The 22942-nt window shown below is 51.1% G+C and overlaps 1 protein-coding gene across 2 annotated transcripts in view; it reads left to right on the top strand.

Annotated features, from left to right (window-relative positions):
• The window catches only part of ABTB2 (ankyrin repeat and BTB domain containing 2), a 181883-nt gene that overhangs the window by 125442 nt on the left and 33499 nt on the right, over positions 1-22942 (top strand). For both annotated transcript variants that reach the window (XM_067749459.1, XM_067749460.1), the window contains exons 2-3: positions 7396-7542; positions 14503-14716. In XM_067749459.1, coding sequence (XP_067605560.1) covers positions 7396-7542; positions 14503-14716 — 361 coding nt within the window. The remainder of the gene's footprint in view (positions 1-7395; positions 7543-14502; positions 14717-22942) is intronic.

Here is a 22942-nt window from a genome sequence, read left to right on the forward strand (position 1 = left end):
TGTGGGCTCTTTGGAAACTGTTCAGTGGGGCAATATAATTTTTATTTTCAGAAGCTTATGGATTGAACCCCACCCAAGCTTCCAGCTCCTAAGAAAAGTGGCAGAAGCCGCCCTGCCAAGTTTCCTCTCAAGGGCAGTAAAAGAGTAATCCTCTGCATGCCGGGTTTCATTTTAAAGAAACAGGCGACAGGCAGTGGCCTTTGCTGTCTTCACAAATGAGCTTCCCTGAGCTGGGGGGCTAGTGAGTCTGGTGGGGCGTGTCGGGGGGCAGGGGCGGGAGAAGATGCTAGGCACGTAGCATTGCACAGGTCGCTGGGCCCACTGTAGTCACAGCGCCCTGAAAAGAACATTTGCAAATCTGTGGAGAGCCCTGGGAATGGGAATGGGTTGTCAGGTTGGGGGTACAGTTACGTTACAGTCTTGATGGCCTTTCGATGACTGGTTAGAAAAACTGAACTGTAAATCTACCCAGTTTTCACAAAAAAAGGACATCTTTACGTTTACAATTTTGTGTGTATTGTGTCTGTTGGGGGGCTGTTGTTATAACTTGGGGGAAATTAAATCACAGGAAATAATGCTAACAGGGCCTATTTGTTTCCACAATTCAGAAATTAAATAGTGGAATGAAAGTGGGGGGAAAGGTTTTAAGGGGTGCACTTTAATGCTAGATCCACAGAAGGGCCAGTTGGAGTGCAAGATCCCAGTGCTGGAGCAGACTTGAGCGGCCACCCAGTTGACCCCTGTGTCTTACAGAGAAGAGAATGAAATCCCCATCGACTTGGCCTTTGGGCTGAGCCCTGCTTCTGAAAAACCTTAGCACTGAAAATCTGGTTTGTCAACCCAGTGTGCAGTCCATTGGCTTCTGGCTTGTTACTTGCTTGCTTGGAGGAGCCGGCAACCTCTGCCAGCTGAAACCCAGGTCGAATTCCTGCTTGGCAGCCAGCAAGAAGGCAGGACTCCCAGTCTTCTGTGCACTGGGTTTCCCAGCTGACTCAATGGCGCCCTCTCTGGGCACTGGTGGAGAATCACCTGGGAAGGAGCCCGGGGCTGGAGCAGAGCCAAGTGACCAAACTCGGAAAACAGCCCGCAGAAACCAGGATCAGGTGTGCATAGGCTTCTTTTTTTGTTTTGTTTTGTTTTGTTTCCTATTTATTTATTTTTTTAAAAAAAACATCTTTATTGCAGTATAAGTGCTTTATTACATTGTTGTGTTAGTTTCTGCTGTATAACAAAGTGGATCAGCTATATATATACATATATCCCCATATTCCCTCCCACCCTCCCTATCCCACCCCTCTAGGTGGTCACAAAGCACCGAGCTGATCTCCCTGTGCCATGCAGCTGCTTCCCACTAGCTATCTATTTTACATTTGGTAGTGTATATATGTCCATGCCACTCTCTCACTTACTCCCAGCTTACCCTTCCCCCTCCCCGTGTCCTTAAGTCCACTCTCTATGTCTGCATCTTTATTCCTGTCCTGCCCCTAGGTTCCTTAGAACCTTTTTTTTTTTTTAGATGCCGTATATATGTGTTAGCATACGGCATTTGTTTTTCTCTTTCTGACTTCACTCTGTATGACAGATTCTAGGTCCATCCACCTCACTACAAATAACTCAATTTCGTTTCTTTTTATGGCTGAGTAATATTCCATTATATATAGGTGCCACATCTTCTTTATCCATTCATCTGTTGATGGACACTTAGGTTGCTTCTATGTCCTGGCTATTGTAAATAGTGCTGCAATGAACATTGTGGTACATGACTTTTTTTGAAATATGGTTTTCTCAGGGCATATGCCCAGTAGTGGGATTGCTGGGTCATATGGTAGTTCTGTTTTCAGTTTTTAAGGAACCTCCATACTGTTTTCCATAGTGGCTGTATCAATTTATACTCCCACCAACAGTGCAGGAGTGTTCCCTTTTCTTCAGTGTGTAGGCTTCTTAACTGCTGATTTCTTGAGAGGTGCTGGGAATTTCCCTATTTACTGGCAGAATTATTTTCATCTCTAAGTATCATAGAAAGAAAGAAGAATATTATCTATTCTTATCTGTAGAAAGGTGTTTGAACCTCTTTGTGAGGGCAGTGGGCAGTCATTGAAGAGTTTAAAGCCAGAGTAAATAAGAGTGCGTGACCAGAGCAAGGGATTGTCAGGGATGGGGTGAGACGGAGGGAGGAGACGGGGAGGGGCTATTGCAGTATCCAGTGAGGGAAGATGGTAGCCTGAACCGGCAGTGACTGGACTTTTGAGATAGGAAGGTGATGAGAGCAGCAAGGTTTGGTGGTTGATTGGATGTGTGGGGGGAGGAGGAAGAGAGTTGATAAGGATGACTCACCGGATGTGTTCTTGGGCAACTGGGTGGACGTGGTGCTGTGCTCAGAGAAGGGACCGGAAGCTTTGGGGAATGAGGTAATGAGTTCCGAGATTCAAGGTTGGGCAACCTGCTTGAAAACAATTGAGCGACCGAAGATTGTGGTTCTGTGTTCAGACTGAGAAATGTGGAGGCTTCACCTACAGTCAGAGCACACTGGGGCGGAACCTTGTGTCCACAGAAATGCTGATTTTGTAGACAAGGGAGACACAGGGTACCTGGGTCATGCCTACTGCTTCCCTGCCTCACACTCGGGAGTTCATTTCACAGCAACGATCTGAGTGACGCACGTGGGTTTTCTTTGTAACTTTTACAGAGTTCAGCAGGGATCGATTTGAGGTGTCCTTATTAATTAATAAAGGGTTACAGGTTTCATTCCAGCATGCTTTTTTTTCCGTCATGACTGAAATAAACAGATTTTTTTCCTAAGGATTTTAGTAAACAGAGGGCGGGGGGGGGGGGGGTTGCTTTTCTTTTGTTTTTTGTTTTTTTTTGGAAGTCCCTTTTTCCGAATGACCTTGCCCTGGGCCCATCCCCTAAAGCCAGGAATTTCTGTGGGGCAAAGAAGGCACTAAAGTGTTGAGAGAACTTAAGGCAAGTGTTTTCCATCTCCAGTGAGAATGGCTGAGGAGCAGGCTTATGTGGGAGAGAGAAGAATTTCACACTGACATTTTAAAAAGGCTTTCTTTTTTTAAAAAAAATAAATTTATTTATTTATTTTTAGCTACGTTGGGTCTCCGTTGCAGTGTGCGGGCTTCTCATTGCAGTGGCTTCTCTTGTTCTGGAGCACAGGCTCTAGGCGCGTGGGCTTCGGTAGTTGTGGTGCACGGGCTCAGTAGTTGTGGCTCGCGGGCTCTAGAGCGCAGGCTCAGCAGTTGTGGCGCACGGGCTTAGTTGCTTCGCGGCCTGTGGGATCTTCCCGGACCAGGGCTCAAACCCATGTCCCCTGCATTGGCTGGTGGATTCTTAACCACTGCGCCACCAGGGAAGTCCAAAAAAGGCTTTCTTTTTTTTTTTTTTGTGCTGTACGCGGGCCTCTCACTGTTGTGGCCTCTCCCATTGCGGAGCACAGGCTCCGGACGCGCAGGCTCAGCGGCCATGGCTCACGGGCCCAGCCGCTCTGCGGCATGTGGGATCTTCCCGGACCGGGGCACGAACCTGTGTCCCCTGCATCGGCAGGCGGACTTCCAACCACTGCACCACCAGGGAGGCCCCAAAAAAGGCTTTCTTAAGGGGGCAGATTCAGAAGGCAGCCTGTGGAACTGCATTCTGGAAATATCAGAGGGAATAAGACAGATGGCCTTCAGTCTGCAAGAGCTTTACGTGAGGCCTCCAGGGTTCCTTAGCAGGCAGTGCCTGCAGGCACATTAAAAGAAAGTTGTATTTCTGGGTCTTTCTTTATATTTCCTCCTATCAGACCCCAGGCGCAAACAGAACAGAACCCCTTTTCTCTCAAATATCCTTGTGCTCTTTAACTAAAGACAAGGGGGGCAAAGTTAGGACGTCATTTCATTTCAACAGCTTGAGAATCAAGAGGTTGAGATTCTAGCCCCAGTTCAGTTTCAGACCCTCAGTAACCTTGGGCAAGTCACTTAACTTTGGGGGCGGGGCCCTTGGTTTTCTCATCTATAAGATGGGTGCAAACAGTACTTCATGAAGCCTTGGGAATTGCACGTGACCATGCATATAAAGTTATCACAGTCTTGACACATAGTGAGCACTCTTTAAAAGTCAGCAGTGGGGCTTCCCTGGTGGCGCAGTGGTTGGGAGTCCGCCTGCCGATGCAGGGGACACGGGTTCGTGCCCCGATCCGGGAAGATCCCACATGCCGCAGAGCGGCTGTGCCCGTGAGCCATGGCCGCTGAGCCTGCGCGTCCGGAGCCTGTGCTCCGCAACGGGAGAGGCCACAACAGTGAGAGGCCCGCGTACCGCAAAAGAAAAAGAAAAAAAATGTCATCAGTGGCTATTACTGATAATGACCTCCCTACCTCCCTTGCTGGAAGAATAAATTATGTACTCCTCGGTGTTCGAAGTCCCTTAAAAGCAAAAGATACTATGCAAAAGCTGTGATGCTATCAATTACTATTAGTAATAATAGGCTCAGAATTACTTTTGCCACGGTATTAAATGAAAACCCCTTTGGGTGGGCGATGACTGGGAAAATGGGGACTATTATTAATGGAGCTGCAAGCTCTTGTTACTAGATCCATTGACATAATATTTCTCTCTGGGAATCCTTTGACAAATCAGCTGAATTTCCTATTCCCTTGCCCTAAGCTCTGTAAATTTGGTCCACACGTCCCCAGCGTTGTTCCTGTGGATTAATAATGAAGAGAAGAGGCAGAGCAGGGCCTGGGTTAGACCCGTGGATGCGTAGAAGCCCCTCCCAAACATTTGGGCTGCCCGTGGGTTTGAGCTTGTAGTTCCGGGTGGGGATGGGAGGGTGGTCTTTTGTTTCACTACTTGTTTTAATGCTCAGAGCCAAATCTTCCTCATGCGTTTGGGTCCTCAGCTGTCAGGGAGAGGTTCTGCTTTGGGGACAGGGCTGGGGGCAGGGGGAACCTAGTCATGCCCTCCTCCTTCCACTGGAAACAGAGCTTTGAGGAAGTGCTTTGATGCCCTGCTTTGCCGAACCAGCGCCCAGATCGGGAGTCCGTTGCCGCTGCCATCCTGGAGGAGTCGGAGGGAGATTCAGAGCGGCAGGTCCCAGCCACGCAGCAGGGCAGTGAGGCAGTGCTGGGGAGGGCAGGGAGGCTGGGCCAGGGGAGGGGCAGGCTAGGAGGGCAGGGCTGACCGGCAGCCGAACATAGAGCGTGGCCAAAGAACGCTGCCGGGATCTGGGCAGGAGGAAGGCTGCCATGTGCGTTTGCCCCATAAAAGAGCACACGAGGCCCAGCACTGGGGCTTCCATGGGTGAACCAAGCAGGAATAACACTGAATCGGGACAGCCGTAGGTGAGCTTGGTGGTGTGTTCATTGAATCTGGGCTTACAGAGAGGGGAAGCGTGTACATTCTAGAGCCAGTCAGATCTGGATTTGAATCCTAGCTCTGCCACTTGGTAGAGCAAGTTATTCAAACTCTCTGCACATTATCTAAAATGGAGACAGCAGTGCCCACCTTGTTGAAAGAATAAATGAGACAGTGTGCCTAAAGCCTGCGTTCCCAGCACATAGGAAAAATAATAGCAAGAGCACTTACTCTGAGCCACACAGCAGTCCACACGTGGACATCTGGCAACTCACGGCCACACCGTGAGCTAGGTAACTTTTGTTACCTCTAGTTAACACATGAGGAGTCTGAGGCACAGAGAAGTGAAGTAACTTGCCCAAGGTAACACCGCTGGTTTAAGTGACAGAGCTAGAATCATGAGCCCAAATGTTCCGGCTCCAAGGCCCTGTGTTAACCTCTCTGCTGCAGGACCTATGGCTGTTGTCATCCTTGTGACGTTTCTGGGTACAGGATAGGGAAGTCTAGGCTGGATTTGGCCACATCCCAGGGGCTCTTCTGTTATCTCAAGGAATTTTAAGAGATTTTCCCAAAAGTGACTAAAATAAATTCCTGTGGGTATTTTGCTTTCAAAAAAAAAAAAGTTCAAGGGGGTTGGACAAAGAAGCCTTGATCGAAGAAGAGGCAGTTACCAAAAATTGGGAATCTTTGTGGCCACATGCTCTTAAGAACCAACATGTAATTTTAAGCCAGTCTGATTTTGCTTTTCTGGTGCTTTCTAAGAAGCCACACAGTGAGTTGGAGAAATTTACAGGCTGTCACCCCCTGGGATTGATTCTGACAGCTCTGCTCCTCTATTGTTGAAGTGCTAATGAAAAACGCTAATTGGCCTTGGCCAGTGGCTGGATGAGTCCCCTTCCTGGAGTGGGGAAAGCAGCATCCTTTTCTCTGTGATTTCTCCTGGTCCTATTCTTGGCTTGAAGAAGGAAGGGGGGGCAGCATGAAGAAGTGGGAGGACTCCAAGGGCGATGCCGCCCTTTGGGTGGGCAGGGTGAACAGTTTACATCTGACGCCCCATCCACTGAGCTCCGTGAAGACAAAGCCAGGTCTCTTTGTCACCCCGGAATCCTAAAGGCAGCAGAATCCCTGGGCCGAGTGAGGCACTTTGGATATTCAGCAAGTGAAGCAGGGAAGGAATGAATGAATGCGTATATGGCCCACCAGCCTCTGGAGGCCAGTTCCTCGTGCAGCTCCAAGAAAGGATGGTCTCCGCTTGCTTTAAACCACGTCTACAGGTGGGCCGCCCTCATCCTGGTTCTTGCAGCACCGTCCACAGTGAAAAGTCAGCTGTCCTAAGTGGAGCCTTGCAATTTGCCCACCACCCGCACTCGACCAGACAGGGAGCAGAGCTGTGGCCTTTGAGCTTTGCTTCCATCCTCAGGTGACTTGTTGATAAAAGACATTTTCACATATTGACATATAGGGAAGTCATTCTGGCTTATACATGAGTTAACTTGAGTTTTATGCTAACTAAAATAGCCTGTTTGTGGCCTATCAAACATACATTGTACGTCGGCTTTAATTATTAAAGAAAAGGGCACATTGACCAGAAGTAAATAACGTCTAGGTTAAAAATAAAGATTAAATGCCCCTCTTCCTGGGATGCCAATGCTGGTCCTCTTTGGATGATAAGACTCCCTTCCCACACTTTGTTGTAAAGCAGAAACTAACACACCATTGTAAAGCAATTATACTCCAATAAAGATGTTAAAAAAAAATAAAAGACTCCCTTCCCAGGTGCTAAGGCATACCGACTTGCTATGTACGTGCTGGTCTGTTCTTTTTTTTTTTTTCTAACCTTGAAGAAATGTAACCCAGACTTGTTTAATATTCTTTGTTCTGACAAGATATAAAACTGTGCTGAAAACGCTGCTTCTCCAGAGAGGCTTCTCGGAGTAACCTAGACAGTGGGCTTCTGGGCTAGTCCTCAGTTTGGCTCAAATGAAACTCTTTGCTATTCTTACTATTGATTGTTTATTGATTATTTTCATTGACACTGTCCACCATGTTTCCCCACAGGTGTCCTCTCCCTCCCTGCGTACTTCAGTCCCTACAACGGCGGGTCCCTGGGCCACGACGAGCGCGCCGATGCCTACGCGCAGCTGGAGCTCCGGACCCTGGAGCAGTCCCTCCTGGCCACCTGTGTGGGGAGCATCTCGGAGCTGAGTAAGTGGGGCACCCACGGTCTGCTGGCTCCAAGGGAGAGGCGGGGAAGAGCCCACCTCCTGGGTCCTGGCTTCCTCCTTCTCCTTCACGCTTCTTGCCTTCTCTGAAAGCCAGAGGTTGTAAACTGGTGGCCCACAGACATGTGCGCTTTAGTTGGCAGGTGCATTTAATCACATCCAAATTTGGATCTCTCGTTTCTCTAGAGAAATCAGACGATCTGGCACTGCTGGGCCCCATTCCTGCATGGCAGCGATCAGGGGGAGCTGAGTGGCAGCTAAGGCGACAGAAGGCATTCCCTACATTGCCACGTGCCTCGGTCTCTCGTAGCTGGCCTGTCTCATTTATTTATTTTACCTGCCTGGCCCCAAGGGCTCTGAATTTACAACCAGTATTTGAAAGAAAGCACCTCCCGAAACCTGGTCACAGAAAAAGAAAGAAAAAAGCTGAGCTTCTCTGGCTGGAGGAGGAGCTGACCAGTGGTCTCAGCCCTGCGGTGCCCTGGGCATCCCCCAGGACCTCAGGGCTCTCTGGGACACAGCGGGAAACCCCTGGGTCTAGGTCATTACAGTCGGCAGCTCTTTCAGAAGATCGTGTTAGGAGGCACGAGATCCCCATGTCTCCCGATCTCTCCCTCTCATTATCCCAACTATTTGAGAAATCAAACTGCATGCTCCTCCCGGGGTCATGAGACCACCCAGCGGAGGGCGGGGACACATGCCAAGGGTCCTATAGCACACAGTGTGGAAACAGATGGAGTTTCACTCTGCTCCAGCCTTTTCCACTTGTGATTTCTTTGAGGTTTCTGGCCCCTGAATAGTGAATGGCAGGCCGTTCTGTTTCTTTAGGACACAGCTTCCTCCCTTCCCCGCCCCCAACCCCTTTCCTTCCCTTCCCAGGACAGGAAGTGAAGGTGCCTGATTCAAGGTCACAGAGCAGATTGGTAATAAGGCTGGGACAGAAAGCAGGACTTTGAGCTCTCTGTCTCCTCGGGGCATTCCAGCATGGCCACCTGGGTCCCCTGCCTCTTGAGGACCCTGCAGGAAGTGGGCTTGGGTGTATGGCTTGATCCCCACCCCTGAGGAATGTCTCCTGGACGGTGGGCTGTCTTTGGGGCTATGCGCAGTCTGTTTGGTGAACTCTCTTGGCCTGAGAACAGTGAGGGACACACTTAGGCCTCAGTCCACTGGAGAAGACCTTGATTTTGTTTTGCATTTTGAACATTAAGTGAGCACTTACTATGTGCAAGACACTGTATGAAGTGCCTTCATCACATGATCTCATTTACTGTGCAGAACGACTCAGCAAGGTAGTCCTGATGAGGGAACAAAGCTTAGAGAAGAAAAGTCATTTTCCCCCAGTCAGGTTGCAAATAAGAATCAGAAAGGGGGCTTGACTCCTGCTGTGTCTGACTTTAGCAAAGCTCTAAATTACTTAGGGCTATGGGCTTCGTAGACGTGCCTAGCAGCCCAGCCACCAGCATCTCAGGGCAGCTGAGGTCAAGATCGGAATCTGGGGACTTCACTGCTGACACAGTGGTTAAGAATCCGCCTACCAGGGGCTTCCCTGGTGGTGCAGTGGTTGAGAATCTGCCTGCCAATGCAGGGGACACGGGTTCGAGCCCTGGTCTGGGAAGATCCCACATGCTGCGGAGCAGCTGGGCACATGAGCCACAACTACTGAGCCTGCGCATCTGGAGCTTGTGCTCTGCAACAAGAGAGGCCGTAACAGAGGCCCGCGCACCGCGATGAAGAGTGGCCCCCGCTCGCCGCAACTAGAGAAAGCCTTCGCAGAGAAATGAAGACCCAACACAGCCAAAAATAAAAAAATAAGTAAGTAAAATTTAAAAAAAAAAAGAATCCGCTTACCAATACAGGGTACACGGGTTCGAGCCCTGGTCCAGGAAGATCCCACATGCCGCAGAGCAACTAAGCCCATGTGCCACAACTACTGAGCATGTGCTCTAGAGCCCGCGAGCCACAACTATTGAGCCCGTGCACCACAACTACTGAAGCCCGTGCGCCTAGAGCCTGTGCTCCGCAACAAGAGAAGCCACCACAATGAGAAGCCCGCGCACTGCAACGAAGAGTAGCCCTCGCTCGCTGCAGCTAGAGAAAGCCCGTGTGCAGCAACGAAGACCCATTGTAGCCATACATACATACATACATAAGATCAGAATCTGATCTTGACTTTTATCATAGAGCCTTTTGTTGTAGTGGTCTCTGTGCCCATTACAATCCACAGTCAGGCACAAGGCGAGCATTCAGAAACTTCCCTCAGGGGAAGGGCTTGTCCTTACCATTCAGCCCAGGGACCAAGTCCAATCAGTTCTACCTTCTAAAACTATCCCAAGTTTAAGTTTGCCCCTGTCACCACTTCCAGGGCTACCAACTTGGGCCAAACCAGGGATATTTAAAACCCAAATTGTATTATGTCACTCATCTGTTCAATATCCTCTCAGTTACCCCCACGGCTTCCCAGCACACTCAGTGAAGTCCAGGGTTGGACATATGATCTGCCTTCCTCGTCTTCTGTTCTTCTCTTGTTGACTGTGCTCCAGCCATCCTGGCCTCCTGGCCTCCTGGCTTCCTGGCTAAGATCCTCCCACCCCAGGGCCTTTGAACTAGCTGTTCCTCTGCCTATGACCTTTTCCTCCAGTTATCCAAATATGGCACGTTCTTAATCTCTGCCCAATAACACTTACTAGACAGGCCTTCCCTGAGCACCCCGCAGAGGTTAAGGTCCCACCCTCGTTCTCTGTCTCCCATCTTATGGCTTTGGTTTATTCAAGGCACTAATGGACACTTGGCATTGATTATATATTTACTTGTGAATAGTTGGTCATCTTTCTCATGTGATTAGAACTTCCGCTTCATGAGAATGGAGACTTTCTCTGTTGTATCCCCTGGTGTACGTATCGCTAGTGATGAGAACAGAACCTGAGCTGTGTATTGGTGTGTGTGTGTGTGTGTGTGTGTGAGAGAGAATAAGTTCTCTATCGTCCAGTTTTTGCCTCCTAAAACCCACCTAGGATTGGTCCCCATCCTGGCTCAGCCACTCCTCAGACCAAAGGGAAGAAGGATCCCCAGAGCATCTTTCACCGACAACCAAGCAGGCTGTGTCATGCGCCGAGATGCCCGAGCTCCCTCGCTCTGAAACCAGGGTTTCTGCTAATCGTTGTGAAGGAGGGAGGAGGTGAAGTGGAAGCAGATACTGCAGTTTTTCTCTTCAAGACTAAAGAGCTTAATGAAGCTAGTGATACTTGGCGCTGAGCACCTCGTACCTTAGAGTTTAGCCCGGCTTTAACATCCGCTCTCTCCCTGCACCTGGCCAGGACCAGCCTGCCAGGTAGGTCAGGAAGTCTCATTCTTGTATCAGGTCCATCTGCATAGGGAGCTCGGGCACTTGTATTTTCCTGTGTCCCTCTCTACCTGTGAGAAGGTAAATGGAAGGGAATAAGAAATAAACAAAACACTTCTTTTCAAAGGGAGCCAGATGGTATGGGCCTCATTTTGGAGACAGTGCTGAATCCCAGGTCCTCCCACTCTCTTTTTATTCGATGGCTCCTGATGCAGGTTGGACAGACCAGAGGGAAGCCGTAGCACCTCTGCTCAGGGCTGTCATGATTAACAAGCAGGGAGGGCTTGTTTCTCCTTACTTGTGGGTGTTTCTGGACTTCAGACTGAGGTCTCATCAAGCTTAGGGTCAATTGATTCTCAGGTACAAGGATGTCTCAGAAGCAGCTCTGAGGAGTGCCCAGCTGTACCAAACCAAGAGCACAGCCCCGTTGGGCCACAGCTTCTGAAACTCACTGTGGTAGCAGGTCAGGGATGGTATCCCCCCAGCTTTGTTGCAAACTGAAACTTATAAAATACAATAAAAAGGAACGTTTAGAAATATGAAATAAAGCACAGGTAAGATGCAAGCCATTTTATTTTATTAATTCGATTAAGTAGGCATAAAATCACTCTGTCGGATTGCTCTGGAAGTTTTTTTGAGCTCACTCTCAGTTTCTGAAATGAACTTCCGAACCAGCAACCAGTTTGCACACCTGTCCCAGTTCACAGACCTGTCGCAGTTTGCAGACCACACTTCAAGCAGCAGTGTCGCAATGGTCGAGAACATGCGTTTGGGACACAGGGACCCCAGTTCAAGTCCTGCTTGCGCCACTGGACAAATCACTTAACTTGTGTAGCCTGTGTCCTCATCTGTAAAATGGAAATGCCTCCCTTATGGGGTGGCTGTAAAGAGATTTTTTTTAGAGATTTTGTCTTATCTTTTCATGTCTATCTTGAAGCCTAGAAAATAGAAGGAGGCAGGGAGGAAAATCCCTCTGGGAGAACATCCAAAACAAGTGGCTGTCTTTGCCCGTAACCTGGACTTGCAGCGCAGCTTAAGTTTTTTAGACGCCCGATCAGAGTTGTCTGCAGGCATCTGTCTCTTTGGTCTTTGAGAGACACCAAAGCCCGAAGCTGGGCCTGGAGCAAAGTGTCCGGGGACTCCATCTCCAGTCACCATTCTGCTGCCTTCATGGCTTCCCGAACCTTCGGAAGGCCTCTCTGTTCCTGGCTTCCCTTTTCGGGAGCTGTTAGGAGGTATTCCTATTCCTTCCTCGATTTTTTTGCCTGCATCCTGGCTGGAAATGTGCTGCCAAGGGTTCTACACCAGGAACAACGAAACCATCTTAAACGTAATTAATGGTAATGACTTCTACCTTGTCGAGTCTTTGAAATGATATTTCAACAAGATTTCTTCGATGCTATCGGGGACTCTTTGAACTCTCCTCCTTGTGGTCCTGTGGTCATGCCAACAGTTATGACATTTAGACCTGGAGAAACGGGAGCCAGATTTCAACTTATTGCAGCCAACTTAGCTCTACAACTAGCTGCTGGGAGACGGCTTGGCCTGGGCTTGTTGATGCCAGTTTCTACTACCCAGGAGCCCGAGGGCAGGGCTGGACTCCTCCTGTCCTGGGAAATGCGGGGCAGTGCTTGACTGCAGGCAGAGGTCCCGGAAGGAAGAGTACCACGAGGTGGCCTGTAGGATAGAGGATTAATAACAAAAGACAGTAACAACAATGGTGATATATTTACCTTTACCAGGCACTTACTCTGTGCCAAGCATGATGTTAAGTGCTTTATGTTTGTTATTTATTTGAATCCTCAGGATTTTTAGGTTAGAAACGATTATTTCCATTTTACAGATAAGGAAACCAAGGCTTTGTTAAGTAACTTACTACGTAAAGCACACAGGATAGAAATAGCAGAGCCCTGATTGGAAGCCAGGCAAGTCTTAATCCAGAATCTATGTGCTCATCCACTTACCTGGTGATTCTCAAACCTGACTGGAGGTCAGATTCACTGAGGGAACTGTTACAAAATACAGACGCCTGGGTCCTGCCCCAGACCAATTAAATTAGAGTTTGGGGGATGGGAACCAGGCATCAGGAACTCAGTGCCCTCAGCCCTCCTGGCCCCGGGGTCTGGCAGCAGGCACCCAGGCAGCTGAGCTACAACTGCGGGATGAGCAGAGTCCGCTTTGTAGAGAGGAGTGAGGACCTGGGGGTGGCATGGAGGGCTCTTTCCCAGTGGAGATCTCCAATTCCAGGGCTGTCATTGTCCCTGCTTGGAAACAAGCGTTGCCGCTGTGGCTGTCATGGGAGAACCTGGCAGCTAACGAGCTCAAGTCAGGCCCCACCAGAAGTTGTATCTTAAATGAAATGAATGTGTAAGGCTACTTTTTCATCCTCCAAGTGTTTGCCGAGCACACGTTGTGCCGTAGAAGCTGTGCAGGGCTCCGGGGACACATGGTATAGAGTCCCAGACCCAGAGGCTCTGTAGGGGAGCTTCACGGAATAAGTGAAAGAATTGGTCCTGTCGAACGTTGAACAACACTTCACCTGCCATATGTTTCTCCCTCCTTGAGCTCAGCCTCATTCAGAGGCTTTCTCTCCAAGGGGTTATCTGTAAGGGGCAAGCTGACCCACAGGGGACGCCCCCCTGAGTTCTCAGGCCTGAGAAGAATGGAAGGCGCCACTTTTCCTAGCAAGAGGGGCCCGCAGGTGCCTGGGGCCATTTCACCCATCCTTTCTCAGCATTGTGGCCTCACACAATGATGGGACATTTCCTGTCCTGGGCTGGTGGGGAATTGAAATGACTCAACTGGGGAAGAAACACAGCACAGGATATGGTGACCTGAGGACCCTGCAGACTTCATCAGCGCAGGCCACGGCCTGGGTCCCAGTTCAGTTCATGGACTTTGGAGTCACACAGGCCTGGATTCAGATCTAGACTCTACCGTTTACTGGGCACCGCGGCATCCCGGTGACCAGGGAAATGCATGGTGTCAGTAAATGTTTGCTTACTGGATAAGCCTCAGTTTCTTCGTCTGCAAAATGGGGATCCTACTCGGGCCCCAGCCTTGTAAGGATCAGATTAAATTCTATTTCTAGAAAATTGAACACTCAGCACATAATAAGCATAATGGATGGTGGTGGGGGTTTTCCTTGAGGCCGTGGAGAGGGAGGTCCCTTTTCTGCAGAAGTACCTGGACTTTGCACCAGACAGCACGGGGGAGAATCACCACGCAGCCTAGCACAGGAATTGGAGGTTGGGAAAAGAAGCCCAGGGAGATTCCTGTGGTGAGAGCTGGGGGAAGGGCCATCGGGTGATGGAGGGAGTGGGGCTGTTGGAAAAGAAACCATATTAGCGTAAGTTCTGGTGGGGCCGGGCCCCTACCAAGCGTTTCGTTCAACTGTTAAGGCAGGACTGGAATTGAAAGGGAATCTAAATTGCTATCATGTGTCTGGGTGACAGTTTCCACCTCCACCTGCCGCTTCTGGGTAAATAGTAATTAGGCATGCCGGCTTAGCTGCTCCTCTAGCTAGCAGGATCCTTGGGAGAATGTGGGCTGTGAACTCAGACTTTTCCTTTTTCTCTCCCTCTCGCCTGCCCTCGTCACCAGGCGACCTGGTCTCCCGCGCCATGCACCACATGCAGGGGCGCCGCCCGCTGGGTCCTGGCTCCAGCCCCGCCCGCCAGGCCCGTCAGCCACCCCAGCCCATCACCTGGTCCCCTGACGCCCTCCACACGCTCTACTACTTCCTGCGGTGTCCACAGATGGAGTCCATGGAGAACCCCAACCTGGACCCCCCGAGGATGGCCCTGAACAACGAACGGTAGGGATCTGCCTTGGGCTGCACACCTGGTGGACCGTGCGACCCAATGTGTGTTGACTGACCGAGTGACCGATGAGGTGGAAAAAGAGCCCTGGCCCCGGCCTGTGTGCCTGTGAGGAGGCGGCCTGACACGGGCGACGGCTGCGAATTCAGACGGATGAAGGCCTGTCCCTGGGGTGCAGCAGGATTTGTTCACCCCGGGCTGTTGTAGGGTGGGGTCGTTGAGTCTCAGAAGGTGGGCCTTGGCCTCTGTCTCACAGCTCTAGCATTTGCTACCTGGGCTCTTGGAAATTCAGTTGCCTCTTTTATAAAATGAGGTATTCGCACCTACCTAGAAAGGTGGCAGTAAGAATCGAGCGAGCTAGTGCTCTCAGAAAAAGCACTTAGGACAATGTCTGGGTGGTAACTGGCCCTCCATCAGTGGTGGCTGTCACCTCTTTTGATGATGATGATATCACCGTTATCATCATTCTTAGGCACATTTTGCCCTGTTCTCTCGTTTTATAGATGGGAACGTCATGGCTCTGGCAGGTTATTTGATCTCCAGCAGGTTAGTGGATAAATAGCCCCAGGGTCCAGGCCTGCTGGCCCCCAGTCTAGTGCCGTCCACGGGGTCCCAGCCCTTTCCCAACTGGGGAAAGGGCCTGCTAAGGACAGGTATACAGGTTGTACACTGCACGAGGGGACGCAGTGAGGGGCATGAGTGGGGGACACACATGGAGCCATGTCAGCCTGAGGACAGGGTGCCCATTCTAATTGGTCTACTCAGAGGGCCACCTTTTCTTCAATTTTCTGCCCAGAGGAGATGCTTTTTTATAATTTGTCTAATATATGCTAACAGGAGCTTCACCTGGAGGCCACCACATGTCCGCCCAAGGCAGGGTCTGTCCACGAGCTCGACTCATGGACAGGGGTCAAGCGTTGTGTAATTGAAGGTCCAGGGAGTGGGAGAGACTCGCCTTCAGTTTAGGCAGCCCTGGGTGCATACATTCCACCTCACAGCAGGGCCCAGGAGAGGGGGAGAGCAGCCCAGGGTCTCTGTGCCCCATCACAGAGGAGGGAGATCTGAGACCTTGATCCAGAGAGTGCCACTGCTTTCCCAGCCCCCCCGCTGCCCATTGTCTTCGGGAGGCATTGGGTCTCAGTGGTGTGGTCCTCACAGCCAGGCCCACCTCTCCAGGCCCTCCACAGTCACAAAAGATCAAGATGCGAGGGTAGATCCCCACACCAGCTCATTTAAAAACAGCCGTAGTGAAAACACTGGCAATCCTGTGGACATACGGCAAATGCTGGGAGCAGAGGATGCAGAGGCTCAGGAGTCAGGTGGCCTGGGCACGCACAGCTCAGGAGTCAGGTGGCCTGGGTCTCTGACATTCATGAACCTTGAGACCTTTGTGCAAGGTTCCAAATCTCCCTGAGCCTCAGCTTCCTCAACTATAAACAGGGGGCAGTAATGAAGTAGTTTTAAGTATTCGATGATGATCAGCGATGTTTATAGGGCCTTTGCCACGTGCCAGGCACCGTGCTGAGCACTTTACATGTGGGCACACACTTCCAGGAAATAGGGGCTCTTCACAGCCCCATTTTACAGATGGGTAAGTGGACGCACAGAGAGATTCAGTAACTTGCCAAGGCCACATAGACTCTGCTCATAACCTCTGTACCATACCGTCTGTCATTACGAGAGACATGAAGCAATAGTGGCCCAGTCCACACACACAGTAGGTTCCCCGTAAATGCTACCACTGCTGTTATTATCACCGGTGTCATTATTAGACCATCGTTGTCTCATTTCTTGGGGAGCTGGACAGTGAATGCAGGTGGGGCCTGACACGGAGCAAGAAGGCAGCAGGTGGAGGCCCCGGGTTTCCTGAAGGAAGCATCCAGCAGGGAGATGGGGCCAGAGCACAGGCTCTACGCCCCAGCTGTTTCTGCTTTGTGGAGAAATTGTTGTGGTTGCCAGAGCTGGCTGGGAGGGAGAGAGGGCCAAGAAAACATCTGGAGGGGGTGGGGATGGGGAGGGGAGGTTTGCTCGTTAGTGGTGAGGTCCCCAAGGGTGCTAGACTGAGCCTGAGTCTGGGTCACCCAAGCAAAGGTGGCTGGGAAAGGAGGACAAGGAACCTTCCTGGGACCTGCTGCCCCAGGCTGGGCTGCTTGGCCCTCCGGCTGCGACCGTGGCTACTGGCTGTGGTGCTGGCCAGGGAGCTGCTCTTCTGTGGACGCTGTGCCCAGAACCCCTTGGATGTCTTTGTGGCCACCCTCTGGCTTTCCTCCTGGGGGGAATTCCCAGCCCCTGACGCTCTAAAACATGACATCAGGGTTTCTGTGCTACACGAGCTGCTTGTCTGTGTGTGATTGCGATGGCTGAGCTTGAGTGACAACATACACATGAGGACGTGTTTAGGTGTCTCCTTCTTTACAAACCACACAGTCTGTGGCACGAAGAAGTCGGTTGCAAAAGCATTTTTCCGTGAATCGTTTCAAGTGAGTGTCAGACATGTGGAAAATTGGAACCACCATCAGGAAAAAAGAATCCCAAAAATTCAGATTTGGGCACTAAAAGGACACCTTAAAAATACCCAGGGGGACAGACAGCCCGGCAGCTCTCTGGTGACCCGGTTCCTGGCTGCAGGGTGGGTCCTGCCGTGCTTGGATGCACTCTGACAGGGCAGGCCCTGCAGGACTTCGAGAGCCTGGCTGGCCTTTCCTTTGCAAGCTGGGATGCATGTCCCCACGAGGCACTGCCACTCCAATACCCTCAGCAGAGCCCTTCTCTCCTGTGCACCAAGGAGCCGGCGTTTGCTAGGGCTCCAGGGTGACAAAGCTTTGCTTTTGTGAGTCTGGGGATGTCTGTTTGTCTCTTTCTCTCCCCTCCCCCACTTCATTCCCTTGAAGTTCCTCCCTCTGTCCCATGTCTGGGACATGGGGGTCAGGTCCCCCAAGCAGAATTGGACAGAACCTCTGATTTCAGGTATGATGGTGGGTTTGTAGCCTGGAGGCTTTCCGCTTGGGGATTCGATGGTTCGGGGATGTCTGGGCCCGTGGAGATTAAGGGACCTCTTCCACCGCCTCGCCTACCTGGGCTCCGGAGCTCAGTTTGGCGGCTTGGGTTTGGCCCGTGGCACCACTGACGGTGCCTCTCCAGTCTGTGCTTATAGATTTCCGCTTTGAAGAAAGTACCCTTCTTCCCTCCCACGGGGGTTGTGTGTGACCACAAGTGTGCTGACAGAGGGCAGGCGGGACATGCCTTCAACCCTCTGTGTGAAGCTCATCCTGCTACGCCGTGAGCTGCGTCTGCGCTGGTCAGTGGGGCCTCAGTATCTCTCCGTGAGGACTGTTCTCCCCAGGGCCTCCTGCTCTGGGTTTGGAGGGAGAAGGGAGTTGTAGAAGCAGCGGGGAGCTTTGCGAGGCACGAGAAGGCAGTCGAACGTGCTTCTGCAGCGAGCCGGGCAGCAGCACAGCTTCGAGCAGGGACCTGGGCTCCGATCCAGCCTCCCGCACAGGCCCCTCCACGCCTCAGGCTCCTCATATGCTAAACAGGGCTGAGTGACCCATCAGGGAGGGCGAGTGAGATGCCACATGTGAAAAGACCCAGCTTTTCCTTTTAAAGGGCAGCTCTCCCGACTTGTTTCTTTTGTGCTCCACAGCGAATCAGCAAGGTGCGTGTTAGCATTACCTGCCTTTTACAGACGAGGGCGCGGGGCCGGGGGGTACCTAGCTGCTGAGTATCTGGGCAAGGATTCGAATCAGGTCTCTCTGGCCTGAAAGCCCTCGCCCTTCACCATGCCAGGCTACAGCTTCCCCACCCAGCTGCTGAGGCCAGTCCTAAAGCGCTGAGATAATCTGGGTGGGTGATGCCCTTGGGGCCACTTTCTCTGGGGCCATTCCAGCCCCACCTGCCTCTCCTCTGTCCTGGGAGAGCCCCGCAGCTGGAGCCTCCCTGCACCCTCCCAGGATCCCTTTCTTGCTGGCAGCTTTGCATCACAGGCACCAGCAGGATCTCAAACACAGGATTAGTCACAGCTGCCCCCCTGCAGGGCATGTCATCACCCAGGACTGAGCTCAGAAAGTGAAAGAACTTGCTGTCAGAGATCCAGGGTTACCCAGGGAGATGGGGGGAGCCTCTTCCCCCATGGTCTGGAGGAGAATGGACAGCCACATCTGGCTAAATGTGGTCCTTGCTCGTCATGCCTGGAGGCAGAGGGATGGGTAGCTGAAATAGCATCTGGGCAGAGGACATTGTCCTCCTGGGAATGAGGGGTTTGGGGAAGTGGGGAGGAAGGCCGTGTAGACATGCCGGAGCAGAGGGAGGTCTGCCGGCTTGCCAGCAAATTGCTGGAGGAGAACATCATCCCGCAGAGCACACGGAGGGAGACAGATGCAGCTAGAGATGCAGAGGGGGCTGAGATAGAGGGTGATCTGATTTTCTGCCTCAGAACCTCGGGAGCTGGGGTGCTCAGACTCACCGAACGGTGCTGCCAGCAGCAGCAGAGAAGCCAGATCCTTGAGGAATATCTGGGAATACTGGAAACGAAGGTGGGCTCCTTTTCCACAAACCAGCCCAGCTGCTTAACTTCAAGCCCGGGCCCCCTTGCTTCCCTCTCCCCAGCCCTGCACAGCGCCCCGTCATGGAGGGAAGCTCGGTCCGAGGGCTGGGGGCCTGCTGGTGTTCAGAACACTAAGCCAGGAAGAGCGTCTGACTTGGGATGGAACCTGGAAACATCTGGTGTTCTGTTTCTCAGCCAGCAGAGCACGATCTGAGGGGAAAACTGCGATTCAAGGACGCGCATTTGAGATCAGACTTATCACTCTCTTATTTTAGATCCTTCAAGCTGTCACTTGGTCTCTCCAGAGCCCAGGTTCTCTGGACAACTAACATTTAGTCTTCACAACCACCCGTAAGGCGAGCGCTGATGAGTTAACGCAGGTAGCACTTTTAGAATGGTACCTGGGCACAGTAAGTGCTCAGTATTAGCTACTGCGATGATTAGTATCAGGCAAAAGGAATAGCATATGCCGAGACCACGTGGCAAGAGAGAGTGTGGGACCTGGGGGAGAGAGAAAGGAGCAGTGTGAGAATAAGGAAACACGGTCCAGAACGATGCCCGGGGGAGCTGGGGCCTCCAGGGCCAAGACAGGGGGAGGGCTGAGCTTGCGGCCTAGGACAGGGGTCCCCAACCCCCAGGCTTCGGACTGGTACCGCTCCGCGGCCTGTTAGGAACCTGGCCGCACAGCAGGAGGTGAGTGGCGGGCAAGTGAGCAAAGCTTCATCTGCCGTTCCCTGTCGCTTCCCATCGCTCGCATTACCGCCTGAACCATCCCCCGCCCCGCGCCCCCCACCTCCATCTGTGGAAAAATTGTCTTCCACGAAACCGGTCCCTGATGCCAAACAGGTTGGGGACCGCTGGCCTGCTCAGTGTTTCTCTGACTGGCTGATTTTCACTTGCCCTTTCCCCATACATCCCCTCTCAGCACCTGGACCACTCTGAGAATGAAGGCGCTAGGAAGCCCTTCCCGTGCTGCTGCGAGGAGAGGCACTTCTACCAGGATCCACCCTGGAGCAGTCTGGTACGTGGTCCTGCACCCTGGGCAGGTTCAGGAGAGACGAGTGGCCCAGAGTGCTGCTTTGATACCTATCAGTCCCCAGTTCCCATGGAGCTGTTTTTGCTCTGAGATCAAAGCCCTTTTCCAGGTGAGGGCCCGGAAGAAGGTGCTGGGTGTCTAGCCCATCTCTTGGCTGCCCTGATCCATGTCATGCTGGCCGAGAGGGTTCCTGCAAGGACGTGGACAGAACTCAGAAAAACTGGAGCTGGCAAAGGTCCCAGCCCGTAGGGGTCCTACCCACTCCACCTGAAGTCCATACCACGACCTCAGGTACTGCCCAAGGGTCAGAGGTTTCCAGCAGCCTCTTGGGTCATCCCGGAGGTGCCCTCTCTGCTACCTTCTAGCAGTGGGACACATCAGCCCATCTTTCTAGCCTCAGTTTCCTCAGTGGTAAAACAGTGAAGATAATAAGATGCTACTCGGGTTAAATGAGATAATGCGGTAAAACACTCAGTGCCTGGCACCTAAAAGTACTCATAAATGGTGACTGTCATGCCCCAGCCCCGCCCCCTGCTCCCTCCATTACTAAAATGGTCATAAACATGCTTAGGTGACGGTTGGCGCCGAGAATAGTCTTTCTTCATTGACGTAGGCTGATGTTTCTTTTTTTTTTTTCACATCTTTATTGGAGTATAATTGCTTTACAATGGTGTGTTAGTTTCTGCTTTATAACAAAGTGAGTCAGTTATACATATACATATGTTCCCATATCTCTTCCCTCTTGTGTCTCCCTCCCTCCCACCCTCCCTATCCCACCCCTCTAGGTGGTCACAAAGCACCGAGCTGATCTCCCTGTGCTATGCGGCTGCTTCCCACTAGCTATCTATTTTATGTTTGGTAGTGTGTATATGTCCATGCCACTCTCTTGCTTTGTCACAGCTTACCCTTCCCCCTCCCCATATCCTCAAGTCCATTCTCTAGTAGGTCTGTGTCTTTATTCCTGTCTTACCCCTAGGTTCTTCATGACATTTTTTTTCTTAAATTCCATATATATGTGTTAGCATACGGTATTTGTCTTTCTCTTTCTGACTTACTTCACTCTGTTTGACAGACTCTAGGTCCATCCACCTCATTACAAATAGCTCAATTTCGTTTCTTTTTATGGCTGAGTAATATTCCATTGTATATATGTGCCACATCTTCTTTATCCATTCATCCGATGATGGACACTTAGGTTGTTTCCATCTCCTGGCTATTGTAAATAGAGCTGCAATGAACATTTTGGTACATGACTCTTTTTGAATTATGGTTTTCTCAGGGTATATGCCCAGTAGTGGGATTGCTGGGTCATATGGTAATTCTATTTGTAGTTTTTTAAGGAACCTCCATACTGTTCTCCAGATAGTGGCTGTACCAATTCACATTCCCACCAGCAGTGCAAGAGTGTTCCCTTTTCTCCACACCCTCTCCAGCATTTTTTTTTTTTTTTTGCGGTACGCGGGCCTCTCACTGTTGTGGCCTCTCCCGTTGCGGAGCACAGGCTCCGGACGCGCAGGCTCAGCGGCCATGGCTCACAGGCCCAGCCGCTCTGTGGCATGTGGGATCTTCCCGGACCAGGGCACGAACCCGCGTCGCCTGCATCGGCAGGCGGACTCTCAACCACTGCGCCACCAGGGAAGCCCTCCAGCATTTATTGTTTCTAGATTTTTTGATGATGGCCATTCTGACTGGGTTCTCAGGCAGCATCTGGGTTAGTAATACGACTACAGCTAATACAATTACCACTACTACTATTGATATTACCAGTGTAACCAGTGCCACTACCAATAATAATGGTTAATAATGCAACTCCTAATATTATTCCTACTTACAAACACTCCTGCTAATTATAGCTAGCACTATAGAGCACATATTAAGTGACAGATACCATCTTAAGTGCTTCACTAATTACCTCACGTTTCTCACTGTACTTCTGTTGATCAGCAGGGAAGGGATATAAGGAATTATGGAGGCCTTATGTGATTGAACCTCCTGCCTAATAAGAGAGGCAAAAACAAGACAGGGAGAAAATGAGCACAAACCACCAGACAATGTAAGAAGCAGCTTGGTTGTATGATATGCATTACGTCAGCCCTCAGGCCCTGACACCGGCCGGGATCCAATCCCAGCTCTGCCATGTACAAGCTGGTGGCCTCGTTCGTTTAGCCTCTATGCCTCAGTTTCTTCTTAACACAGGACTAACAGTGCCAACCTCGTAGGGGTGTCATGGGGATTGAGTTAATATATGCAAAGCACAGTGCCTGGCACACAGTGTGTGTCAGTCCTCATCTTCTTCATCCTCATCGCCCAGAGGATCTTGGAGAAGACTGGAGTCTTTGGGGAGGTGGTGTCAGAACAGACGGGGGTTTTAACTGGGCCTTAAAGAACAGCCACAGGATACTGGGACAGGTGGGGTGACATTGGCAGCAGAAGTCGCAGAGGGATTTTGTTGCTTCAAAGGGCATATTTCATGACATGTTACATGAAATCTACATTTCATGTACATTTTTAAAACACAGAATAGGTTGTGTTGTTTTTTTTTAAATCATCAGTGGTTGTTGTTTATCTAGGCAAATGCTCCTAGGTGGCGCTTGAGTGGTTTTCCCGTGGAGACCTGCATCCTTAGAGGCGCCCATGCGTGAG

This window comes from Pseudorca crassidens, chromosome 9 (assembly GCF_039906515.1).
Source record: "Pseudorca crassidens isolate mPseCra1 chromosome 9, mPseCra1.hap1, whole genome shotgun sequence".
Lineage (NCBI taxonomy): Eukaryota > Metazoa > Chordata > Mammalia > Artiodactyla > Delphinidae > Pseudorca > Pseudorca crassidens.